At 50.3% G+C, this 12,207-nt stretch overlaps 1 protein-coding gene across 1 annotated transcript in view; it reads right to left on the bottom strand.

Annotated features, from left to right (window-relative positions):
• Positions 1-512: 512 nt before the first annotated feature.
• SAG (S-antigen visual arrestin) overlaps positions 513-12,207 on the bottom strand; it is a 30,290-nt gene continuing 18,595 nt past the window's right edge. Inside the window, 6 exon segments of the mRNA XM_043578215.1 lie at positions 513-751; positions 1,145-1,154; positions 4,025-4,080; positions 5,861-5,884; positions 7,582-7,659; positions 10,496-10,633. Of these exon segments, the coding sequence (XP_043434150.1) occupies positions 646-751; positions 1,145-1,154; positions 4,025-4,080; positions 5,861-5,884; positions 7,582-7,659; positions 10,496-10,633 (412 nt within the window). The 3' untranslated portion in view covers positions 513-645.

Here is a 12,207-nt window from a genome sequence, read left to right as displayed (position 1 = left end):
CGTTGAAAAAAAAAAAAAAAAGAAAAAGAAAAACGCCTTCTTGCGATAAAAAAAAAAAAAAAAAAGAGAGAGAGAGAGAGACTTAACCAACAACCCAGAGCTCAAACAGGGACTTGGAGCAAAAGTTAAGCGAGTGATGAAGAGTGTTTTGGCTACATTTGTCCTCTGCTCTGTTCATCTCAGGAGGCTCTTCGGGGGCCGTGGAGCTAGGATTGGTCAGGTCATTAGAAACATTGCCTCCCCCCCACCCCCCCACCCCCCCACCCCCACCGCCTATATGTTTCCAGGGAAACTGTTTACCCCAGGCCCCCCGGTGAAAGCCCTGGACACACCAGGTTCCACCAGGTGAGCACACCACATCTGGGATGTCTTCCCACCTCGATGAGCCAGCGCTGAGCAGGTCGGGCTTCCTTTCTAGATCCTGCCCTCCCCCACCTGAGACATGGGGACTCTGATGGCTGCAGCTTGCATGTGGGTGATGTCACCTGGGCCCCTCAACAAGCCAGCCTGAATCAGAGCAGAACAAACTTTATTTCTGTGAGTAGACCCACGCTTCGGTATTTAGCATAACTAAAGGACTAAGTGTGGAGCTCCGCTCATCAGGCTGTGAACTACCCCGCTTCCCCAGTGCCAAGGGCGACCTCTTCACTCATCCGCGGCCTCCCGGTCTTTCTTCCCTTCCTCAGTATCTCCCGAGTCTTTCAGATTTTGGCGAGCAAACTCCTCGAAAACCAAATTTTCATCCTGTAAACTACAATAAAGCAAAGGACGTTTCAATCATGGCATGCTCTTCGAAGCTTGCAATGAAATCCCAAGCAAAGCAAGATCTTTGTTCTTCCTTTTGCAACAGATGAACTGATCAAGATTTTTCTAAATGATGGAGCAGGGCATCAAGCCATCCTCCTCACAGCTTTTCACATAAAATCTCTTAAACAAAAAAGAGACAATGAAGAAACCCACGAGGCAGACACACATACCCAGTATAACTGAGCACGCACACATGCCATAGTGCTAGGGAGCAAAAAGAAAACCAGGGCCTGAGGTGGTGTTGAGAGCCTGGGGTGTGTACAAAAAGAACCCCAGAGGGGTTTGGACCCAAGGAGGGAGTCACAGAACAAAAGGGACACTCAGAGCAATGGCTCACCTGTCCTTTGCTGTAGCGGTAAGCATGGAATAAAGGAGAGAGAGAGAAATCTATCAGAATAAATTCTGTCTGACAGTTGCACTGAAAAATTTCTTCCTTACTTTGGTGACTTTATAGTCGGAGGGACAAGAAGCCCAGATACGCGCATTTCACAACAACCCCACGTAATCCCCACCTCTCTGTCTTTTCCAGCTCCCGGAGCCCTTCTCCCTGCACATTCGAACCACGGCCTCCTTTACAGAGTGCCTGCCCTCACCTCCTCTGCCCTCACCTCTAGGATGCTTTCTCCCTTCCTGTCCTTTGGATTGCATCTAGAGCAGAGTCCCAGGTGCTGTAAGGACCCGCTCGCCAGGCCCGGCTCACACCTTCTCCTCCGGCTCGCTACGGGGGTGTCCTGGGACTGGATGTCTAACCAGCGCCTCCCGTGGTTGGGGTATTTGGGGTACGCGCTCAAGCTTGGGAACCACGCCCGGGCCCCTCAGGGTCTGATTTCTCCGTGAACAGGTTAATCGTGTTGTTGTTGTCATTGAGTTATGTTTTCAGATACGTTTTGCAGCCCCTGATTGACTGCTACTCGTTTGAGTGGTCCTTTGCTCTTTATTTGCTCCTTTCGCTTTCTGCCCATTTAGTAAGGCACTGTTGTAACCCTCAGTGGTGAATCAGCAAGAGCTAAGTGAAGTGAACAACTCCAGAGGGTTTTTCTGAGAGCCCAGGAGTGATGGAGAGTCACTGCTCTGGTCTCTCAAGCACGGGGAGGGAAGTGTCTGTGCGGGCTGCTGACCACAGGAAAACAACAGAGAGGCCCCTGGGCAAGAACCATCCTGGGCCCCCATGGTGCTAGCATGATTATACTAACTGGGACCATCAGCCTTAAAGAGAGTCAAATCAACCCCTGCCTTCCATGTGGATGCTCTTAACATGGGATAATAAAAACTTGGTAGCATTTCCGTAGTGTGTATTAGGTACAAATCACTTGGCCCCTGGTCCTGGCAAGGCTTCTTAGCTACAAGTTACACCTTTCCTGCTCAGTCTACCTGTCTAACTCAGAGCCAGGAACTAGACAGGTAAGATGTGTGCACTCCTGTGAATGAAACATCTGTCACTCAAATCAGAATCCAGACCGCAAAGTCAGAATTTTGAGGCCATGGCGTGATTTGTCCTTTCCCCCTGAAATCTCACAGCATAAAAGATCATTGTGTAGTCTTGATGTTGTGATATGTTCAAAGGGAGGGCCCCAATGACTGAAACACAAAAATGTCATACCCAAAAAAGGAAGAGCCCCATTTTCCCCCAAGTGAAGTTGAAAAGTCTGTTCACAGCTCTAGAAAACATTCTGGCATAAATGGTGACATTCCCTCAGGTCATAGTTTTAAAATATTCTTTTTAAATGTCCTTGGAAGGGACCAGAATGCATCTCAATCTCACAGAGTTAAAAAATAGTATCTGAATGATGCCAGCATATAGGAATAAGAAAAATGTGGCCAGACCACTTTTTCCCCCAAGTACATTGACTATTTGAATCCAAAACATTTGGAAAAAAAATACCTTGAGACAAAATATTTTTGAGACCAACCCAAAATGAGTACGGGGGTGGGGCTCATTCTAATGTCTAAATGCCGTTTCATGATCAATATTTAAAAACCTAGAAAGTGTAAGAAAAATAAATCTTCCTTGTTTATACCACTTTTGTTTGTTTGTTTGTTTGTTTGTTTAGTAATTTCTACACCTAGCATGGTGCGTGAACTCACATCCCCAAGATCATGAGTCGTACGCTCTACCGAATGAGCCAGCCAGGCGGCACTGTTTATAACACTTTTACTTAAAATATTCTTTGTTGCTCTAACTAGGGAGGGTTCTCATTCACCCAAGTCTACTTTCCTTTCCTGCCAACTCAGCCACCTTAACATTAACACAGTGGAGAATTTTCCCCCAGAATTTCTGAGCTCGCGCCTGTGTGCTGTTTGTTGCTCCATTTACTTCCTTTAAAAGAGCCGTGTTGAGATCTAATTCCTATACCACACAATTGACCGACTTACATGCACACTCCAGTGGTTTTTAGTATATTCACAGAGTCGTACAACCCTGGCTTCCTTTTCTTCAGACAGCCATACAAGAGCCAACAGATTTGCAATTCAAAGGAGAGCCAAGGTGTCAGGAACTCGGCCTGACACTCTTTTCTAGTATTTTCAGTGCTCTCACAATAATCCTGTCAAAAATCACTGTCCAAAATACTTGTCAGGCATCTTAAATGCCTGTTAATTTCCCATGAAATGCAAAAGTCTCAGCCTCTTAAATGCGTTTTTTGCCTACATTTTCTTTCAATCTCAATCAGGTTCTATTCCCACTTGAGCTTCTGCTTTTAAATCATTCCTGATCAGGGCGCCTGAGTGGCTCAGTCGGTTAAGCATCCGACTTCAGCTCATGATCTCATGGTTTGTGGGTTCAAGCCCTACATCGGGCTCTGTGCTGACAGCTCAGAGCCTGAAACCTGCTTCAGATTCTGTGTCTGGCTCTCTCTCTGTCCCTTCCCTGCTCGTGCTCTGTCTCTGTCTCTCAACAATAAATAAATGTTAACAAAATAATAATAATAAAAAAAATAAATCATTCCTGACCCAACCCAACAAGAGAGCCCATGTCCAAGAGGAGGGATGCCCTGTCCTCCGCGTTCTAACTGAAGGTAGACAGCCCATGGCTCATGGATGAGGGGATAAATCCTCCCCTGTGGGCTGGCCCGGGGCACCTTGGGGATGGCAAACCATCACCTGTTGTACCTACGCCCAGAGACACCCAGAGACTCGATCAGGAATGACTACCAATGGATAAATAAGAAATCTGCAAACAGTAAACGGTTAGAGAAAACCACGACAACGTGTGACTGACCTGGGTCCTCGGGCCGGGGGTGCATGAGGCGGAAAGGCACCTCAGAGGCCACTTCACTAGAAAAAAAGAATGCAGATAGGTGAGAACACGTGCACGATTATAAATCACGCGGAGAAGAGCTGTGGCTGCAGAGATTCCCAGCTGGCAGAGGATTCAGCGTGATTCGAAACAAAACAAACCAGAAATCAGGAAGTGGTCAAGTAGGAATCTTAAATGTATTCCCTGGAATGTGGTCCAGAAAGTTCACTTAGGCCTGGCAGAGACAGCTAGGATTTGTAGGCTCCCCATCCCTCCTGGTTTCTAGTTTCAGTGACATGATGTCGTGGGGAGAGGAGAGGTGAAATCCTGGAGAAAGGATGGTTTTGGAAAAAATCTGGCAAAACCGTACACGACTTTTTAAATGTTAACTCCACGTTAACAGTCACATAGTCGCTTGCTAGAGAGAACAGAGCTGAGCAGGGCCCTCCAAATTCCAGAAGCTGAAAGGCTTCGGGAAGACTTGGAATTTATACAAAAAGAAGGGAGGAAGGGAGTCAGGAAGGAGAACAGAAGGGAAATCTGGACCAAGGAAGAATGGAAAGGAAAGGGTGACAAAAAACAAGGGTCTCTCCTTGCTTCACCCAGGACCCACGGCCTCCCCCTGCCAGCTTCCATCAAAGCCCATCTGTTTATAAGGCCACTCTCGTCAGTCCCCAGTACAGGTGAGGTCTGGGAGGAAAGATGTACCCTGGGTCCCATGCGAGGGATGGAGATGGTAAGGGTCTGAGGGAAGGACTGTGTAAGGTTAGCGCCTGCCTCAAACATCCCTTACCCTGCCTCTGTGGGCACGATTTATAAAAGGTAACGTTACCATTCACAACACCCGGAAGGCAGAAACCACCCAAATGTCCGCCCCCTGATGAACAGATGAACAAAACGTGGTGCGTCCACACAGTGGAATATTGCTCAGCCACAAAACGAATGAAACACTGACACGGGCTACCTCGGATGAACGGCAAAACCATGACGCTCAGCGACAGCAGCCAGGCACAGACGGACGAATACCGTCTGATTCCGTTTAGGAAATACCCAGAGTAGGCAAGTCCATAGAGGGAGGAAGATTGGGGGTGGCCAGGGACCAGGAAAAGGGGGAAATGGGAGAGCCCACTTAACAGGGCTGGGGTTTCCTTTTCGGGTGGTAAAAATATGAAGGAGACAGATAGTGGTAGCCATGGCACAACATTCTGAAGGTCCTCGATGCCACTGAATTGTACATTTTAAAATGGGTAAAATGCGGGGCGCCTGGGGGGCTCGGTCGGTTAAGCATCCCACTTTGGCTCGGGTGGTGATCTTCCAGGCCGTGAGGTCAGGTCCCACATGGGGCTGTGTGCTGACAGCTAGGAGCCTGGATTCTGCTTGGGATTCTGGGTCTCTCCGCCTCTCTCTCTCTGCCCCTCCCCCCCTCAAAAATGAACATTAAAACATAAATGCCTAAGTAAATAAATAAATAATAAAATAAAACCAAATGGTTAGCATGGTCAGCTTTGTGTTACGCACAGACACACAGACACAAAGGCCGTGGCCTGGAGCACGCCAGCTCTCTGAGTGTGTGTATGTAGCTGTGTGTCGCTGCCCGGGGGAGGCCCGGCTTGCAGTCTCGGGGGGAAATATCCCCAGCCTCACACCGACGAGGCAAGGTTCACACGATGCATCCTAAAGGCAAGCGGGCATCATTTCATAACACCTCTAAGCATAACTGCCAATAAACCGGATTTCACTGCTACTGTTTTGAACCTCAGATTTGGTCCCCTGCGATATCCTAGGAATCGGGCAGGGAAGGAAGGTGACGAGGCTTACCTGGAGGTCAGCTCTCCAAGAAGGCTAGAAAACACAAAAGCAAACAGGGCTGGTGACTGTCCCGATGGTAACGTGACCTTATTTCCCATTATTCAGCGGTGGACCTGTCCCAGGCACGCTCCTCACTCACAACCTACCCGTAGGTTAGGGATCGTGCGTCCCCATAACAGGCAACTTAGCTAATCCTCTCTACTTGTGTTTTCATCTCTTTCTCAGGCAGATTAGCGAAAAAGAGGAATCACTTGGGTCCAAGCCCTGATGTTCAAGAATAAACCACAAAGGTCATTGCGAAATACCTGTTATTCACTTATCTTGACTGCTAAAAGAAACTCTGTTGAATGCTTTAGATCCTCTCAGAGAAAATCAAAGAAAATGCTACACACTTTGAAAAACACTACACATATGGACACCGTAGTAACAAAATTTGTGAAATCAACCCATGCTCTATTTTGTGGTCCGAAGCAACGTTTGGGCAGCTCTTTATCGACTTAGATTTATGGAAAATATGCCCGGACTTGCCTTTGATGGCAAGCGAAAGGTGATGGCCAGGTGAAAGGCCAGAGCCTTTGGCAACAGATTTTGAAAGGAAAAGGAGAATTCAAAGTTTTTCCTTTTGATGAGATTTTTTAAATAGAAGTTCATCTCATTAAAAAAAGGGAGGGGGGAGGGTGCTGCCTGGGTGGCTCATTAGGTCGAGCGTCCGACTCTAGATTTCAGCTCAGGTCATGATCTCGCGGTTCGTGAGTTCGAGTCCTGAATAGGCTCCACACTGGCAGTGTGAAGCCTGCTTGGGATTCTCTCTCTCTGTCTCTCTCTGCCCCTCCCTAGCTTGCTCTCTCTCTCTCTGTCTCTCTCTGCCCCTCCCTAGCTTGCTCTCTCTCTCTCTGTCTCTCTCTGCCCCTCCCTAGCTTGCTCTCTCTCTCTCTCTCTCTCAAAGTAAATAAAAAACGTTTAACGTGTATTTATTATTTTTGAGAGAGAGAGAGAAAGAGAAAGAGTGCGAGCAGGGGGAAAGGAAGAGAGAGAGGGAGACACAGAATCCGAAGCAGGCTCCAGGCTCTGAGCTGTCAGCACAGAGCCCAACGTGGGGCTCAAACTCACGGACTGTGAGATCGTGACCTCAGCCGAAGTCGGATGCTTAACTGACTGAACCACCCAGGCGCCCCCTCAAAATAAATTAATTAAAAAAAAAAAATAAAATTTAAATTAAAAAAAAAAAAAAAGGAAAATCAGTTCCCCAGAAATCTGAGGTATCTGTGCTCTCGTTATGAGAAGGAGACTCCCAAATCCTGTGATTACATGCTGGGGAGGAAGAAAAGGTGTTCCCATTATGGATGGTTGCCTCCTGAGATGCAGGCATGAAGATCTGCCCGGAGTGTGTCTGCAGTGGCCATTCCCTCCTGCAGGGTGATATAGTGCAAAACTTATTTCCCTTTTTTGCATATCAACTTCCACCGCGTGAGCATACCATGCTCACTTTTGCCAAGCAGTACTAACAGGGCACATCCTTCGTAGTTCGCTTTTCTACTTTTTTCCACGTGCTGTCATATCAGACAGAATTGACAGCCAGACGGGTAGGATCTCTCCAAACCTCTACTTGGTCAGCGATTGAATCTGCAAACCTTTCTTACTTTCTGGCCCCTAATCAATCATTCAAGGAAGGGTCAGTTCAGACTGGGAAAGGCCACGACAGCAGACAGCGTTGCATCTTGGACACTCACCCTGACACCGTGAGCTTCACCTTGATGTGGTAAGACACCAGGATGCCCAGGACAGTCCGGTCTATGCCCTCCTTCAGCCTGCTCAAACAGAAGGGAAAAGGGGAAGGATGTAGTGCAGCAGCAGAAAGCAAGAGCCGGATGGATGAACAAAGCCCTCACCTCCAAACAAGCCTATTATAAGGGGGGCATCTTCTCAAGGAACCGGTGAACTCAATCAAGCTGTCAAAGTCCTAGAACTTTCCTTACTCAGGGAAGGGGATTCCTTTCCTGCATTGTAGCCTGGCATTTTCCCCCTGGACGTTCAGAGGCTTCCTGGTTCTCCCTGCTCTGTCTCCACTAATGCTCATCCACCGGCTTATCAGCCAGAAACCCCTGTTCTCCTCGGCTCCTCCCTCTGCCCCACCTGCCATCTACTGAGTCCCTCCCTGGGCCAACCAACGAGTCCCTCGTTGACCTTTCCTGCCTATATTATCTCAGTAACTTACCTCCCACAGGCCAGGCTCCTTCCCTGAGCTCTCAGCCACCCTGCAGCCAGAGAGCTCTCCCAGGGTCAAGTCCTAGCATGGCCTGGGAGGCAGTCTGGGGCTGGCCTTGCCTGCTTTTGCCACCTCAGGCCCTGCTATGCCTCAGTGTCTCCCATGTGCCCACCTTGCCAAACATAATGCCTTCCTCCTCTGCTCTCTAAGATCTCAAGTTGAAGTTGAGCCTCCTTTGTGAAGTCTTCCTAGACACCCACCAAGCAGCTTAGGTCTCTCTCCTTTGTGCTCTGGCCCTGTGTCCCCAGCACCCAGCACCGTGTTGAAGCAACATCGAGTGAAGGCGGTGCGTGGGACCATCACGTGTGCCCCAGAGACAGTGCCGTCTAACTTTCCTCAATGGAAACTCCATTTCAGGTTCTACTATCAGGTGCCGAGCTCCTGCTGTCTGATAGGCACCGTGCTGGGCATCGGCAACACGGATTATCGTCTCATTGGTCTGATGTGGGGACATTAAGTATTCCCGGATGCCCAGTCACAGGAGTTATGGTCTGAAAAACATCATGACATGCTAACTGGAACAGTGTGAATGACAATAGATAACGTGGCCAAGAAAGCTAAAGGCTTGAGGCAGAACGCAGGGGGAATGGTTGTGCTGACAGGTGTGAGAAGGGTCTGAGAGAGTGCAGGGCACGTTCTGGGCCCAAAGACCCCAGCCCAGGGATCCGTCTCACGGGATGGGATGCACCTTGGACGTTGCTCCCAGAGCTGTGATGCCCCCTGAAGACTCCATCGGCTCATTAGTGCCTGGAGCTCCTTGCGGAGGGCAAATGCCTTTGTCTGGAACCATGGATGTGGTCACTCAATAGAGAGAGGTTGCCACCAAAGGGGGCAAAAAGGGATACAAGCCTGAGACCCTACCCCGTTGCCAGGACTGACTCTCTAACTTGTACTGAATGGGGTCAAATAGCTGGGGAAGAGAATGTACTTCGTCTCATGCCTGAGAATATCCTGCAGACTCTCTCCCCTGCCATTTTCCTTGAATGCGTTAGGCTGTCTGCTCCCCCCTAGTCTCTCTATCTCTATCTCTGTGTCTGTCTCTCCCTGTCTGTCTGTCTCTCTCTCTCTCTCTCTCTCTCTCTCTCACACACACACACACACACACACACACACAGATTGGTTAATCTGGGTTCTGCTGTGGTTGTCGCTTTCCAGAGCCCTGGAAGACAGCCCTGAAGGTGGGGGTTAAGTAAAGGACTCAGGTTTAGGGGTGGACTTTGCTGTGTCATCAACTGACCAGGTGACCTTAGTCAAGCTGATCCCTTCTGGCTGAACTTCAATTTCCTTATTCAAAAAATGAGTATAAACTCACCTTCCACACAAAAGTGTGGACGAATTACATGTTTGTGAAATAGCCCATGAACCCTAAAACATTTTCACAAAGGCGGCGTGCCATTGCCGATGTGGTGATCACACACCCTGGAATAAGTTGACCTAGCGTCAGTCTCCTAGACCTTCACCAAAGCGCCTGAGATTCCAACATACCAACTCGGCAAAGTACCCTCAGAAAATCCTTTGACTCCTGTGATGCTGCTTTCTGCCAAATGTCTGCGGACCCCACTGTTGTCTCAGAGAACGTGTGCTACTGAGCTATGGGGTCATGGAGGTCAAACAGGCGATCCTCTGCCCGACGGCATCACCTTGGAGGCAGCCTGCTGGGGCCATGGAGGGAGCCCCAGCACGCCACACGGGGGACGGCAGCCGGTGGGCCTTGAGCCTGGGCCGCGGCTCCGCCCAAACACTCAGGGCTCCCCAACAGACATGCTCCGGGAGTGGAAGCCTCCAAAGATGGCCAGAAGTGGCAGTGGAGAGTTGACCTTGAGGCCTCACTCTCGGTTTTGCTAGATCCGCTGGCTGAATGCAGCCAGCGGTTCTTTGAGTTGGGGTCAGCAGATCAGTGAACTTCATTTAAATTTAATTGACATCTGTAGCTACCAGCACTTCCTGTTCTTTACCTTTTCCGGTAGAAATGAATAAATGACATTTCCGTCATTCGTGCGGCCAACTGCATTACGAAGTTGATTATATGCGAAGGGCGCCACACTAGCCAGTGATACTTTCAGAAGGGAACGGCTGACATTTCTGGAACGCTCACTGCGTCCCAAGCACCACACTGTCCATGGATTGTCTCCCATAATCATCCTAAACCTCTCCAGGAGGAAAGGCAGCACCCCCCCCCCACCGCACAGACAGGAAAACTGAGGTTCTCAGCTCACATAATCTGCCCAGGGTGGCCCAGACTGGACGCAGTGGAGCTGGACAGCCATCATGCCACACGTGGGCCCGTGAGACCAGGGGGTGAGATGAGGAGGGAGGCAGACGGGCACCACCCCTGCGCTGAGTCCCAGGGGCCCGTCTCCTGAGCTACAAGGACTCACATGGTGCTGGATGCCAGGTTCGTGTCCTCGTGCTTGATCTTCCCATCCAGGGCGATCCCCCTTCTCTCACGGTTGTTGGCCAGCAAGGGCAACAGTGTCAGTCTCGTGGTCAGAGTGCTGTTTGGTAGCACTTTCTCTCTGCAGGAAGAAAGACAGGATATTTGGCCAACTGTTCTTCTGGTCATGAAGCAACCATCGGATCCAAGTTCCCTGCAACCCACAGGGAAGACGGTTCAGGTATCTGAGCACTTGCTTTCCGACAAGCATTATGGCAGCTCAAAATGGGCTAGCAGTTGGGGCACCTGGGTGGCTCAGTCGGCTAAGCGTCCGACTTCGGCTCAGGTCGTGATCTCGCGGTCCCTGAGTTCGGGCCCATGTCGGGCTCTGCGCTGACAGCTCAGAGCCTGGAGCCTGCTTTGGATTGTGTCTCCCTCTCACTGCCCCTTCCCTGCTTGCGCTCTGTCTCTCTCTCTCTCAAAAATAAATAAACATTAAAAAAAAAAAAAGGCCGCCAGCAACATTAGGACATTCCTTCCTCATCCTGTTCTGAGTCGCTGAATTTCTGGAGTATTTTGTGGGGTTAAATGAGACTGACTAGCACAAGGGTCAGGGACCACACCAGGAGGTGTGGCACGTGTCCAGGGCAATGGATCGCTGAGGAGGGTGCGGTGCCGCCCTCTGTGAGCCCCACAGACTGGACTGGTTTGGATTCGAGGCACACGTGCTCTGTCTCTCCCAGGGCTTCCCTGTCACTGGCCGGGTGGTGAGTTTCTCAGCATCTGACAGACACAGGGAGCCCATGACAAACCGTGGGTCTGCAGGTCGGGGATGGAGCTGGGGACACAGCAGCAAGGGGTCTGGAGCATCCCTGGCTCATGGAGCGAGAATGTGGAACTGAGGCTGCAGGATTGGCTCTGCCATTCGCCCGCATAGCGCACACCAGGCCTATGCCCAAGAGCGGTCACGCGGCCGCAGGGCCCCGCCAGCCCGCAGCCTGTGTCAGTGCTCCTGGCACACCCTCCATCCTTGTACCCAGCCAGGAGAAGGCAGAGAGGGGCCCGAAAACACAACCCAGGAGTCGGCCCCCAGGGTCCTGGGTGCCCCAGGGTTCAGGGACAGTGACTCAGGCTCTACAGCCTTCTGAGTGGCTTCTAGTCAGAGACCCGTGGGCACCATCCGACCCAGGTTTTTCAGTCTCCCTGCCTCCCACCCTTGGGGGGGGGCGGGGGCTAGAATTATGGCCAGTTTCCTGGGAATCATTTGCTCCAAAATGCACCGGATTGCTGAGAAGAAGACCAGATAATGGGCTCTCTGAGAGAAAAACTCGGCCAGGGGCCATTTTCTCCTCTCATCATTGAGCATGTGCCAAAGGTGAGCCCGGGAGACTCCGGGACTCGAGGATGTACGAGGACGCACCTGCAAGGGAGAACAGGCCCTGCCAGCCCAGCACCAAGGGAGCAGCTGGTGACGTACAGCTCTTTCCTCCTCCCTCCCCTCTGGATCTATATTTAAACCTGAGGCCAGATCTGCTTTGAGGAATAGTTTATTCCAAAGTTGTCTTTTAAACTTGACGTCATGTTCTCTTGCTGAATCAGTCTGTCTTTCCTCACCAGTCCCCTTCCTGTAACTCTGGTAATATTTTTTGCATACAACGGTGCTTAGACACACCAGCAAGACAAAGAGGAACAGGCCCGCCCAAGCGACACGCTCTG

This window comes from Prionailurus bengalensis, chromosome C1 (assembly GCF_016509475.1).
Source record: "Prionailurus bengalensis isolate Pbe53 chromosome C1, Fcat_Pben_1.1_paternal_pri, whole genome shotgun sequence".
Classification (NCBI taxonomy): Eukaryota; Metazoa; Chordata; class Mammalia; order Carnivora; family Felidae; genus Prionailurus; species Prionailurus bengalensis.
This window is presented reverse-complemented; position numbering and strand designations above follow the sequence as displayed.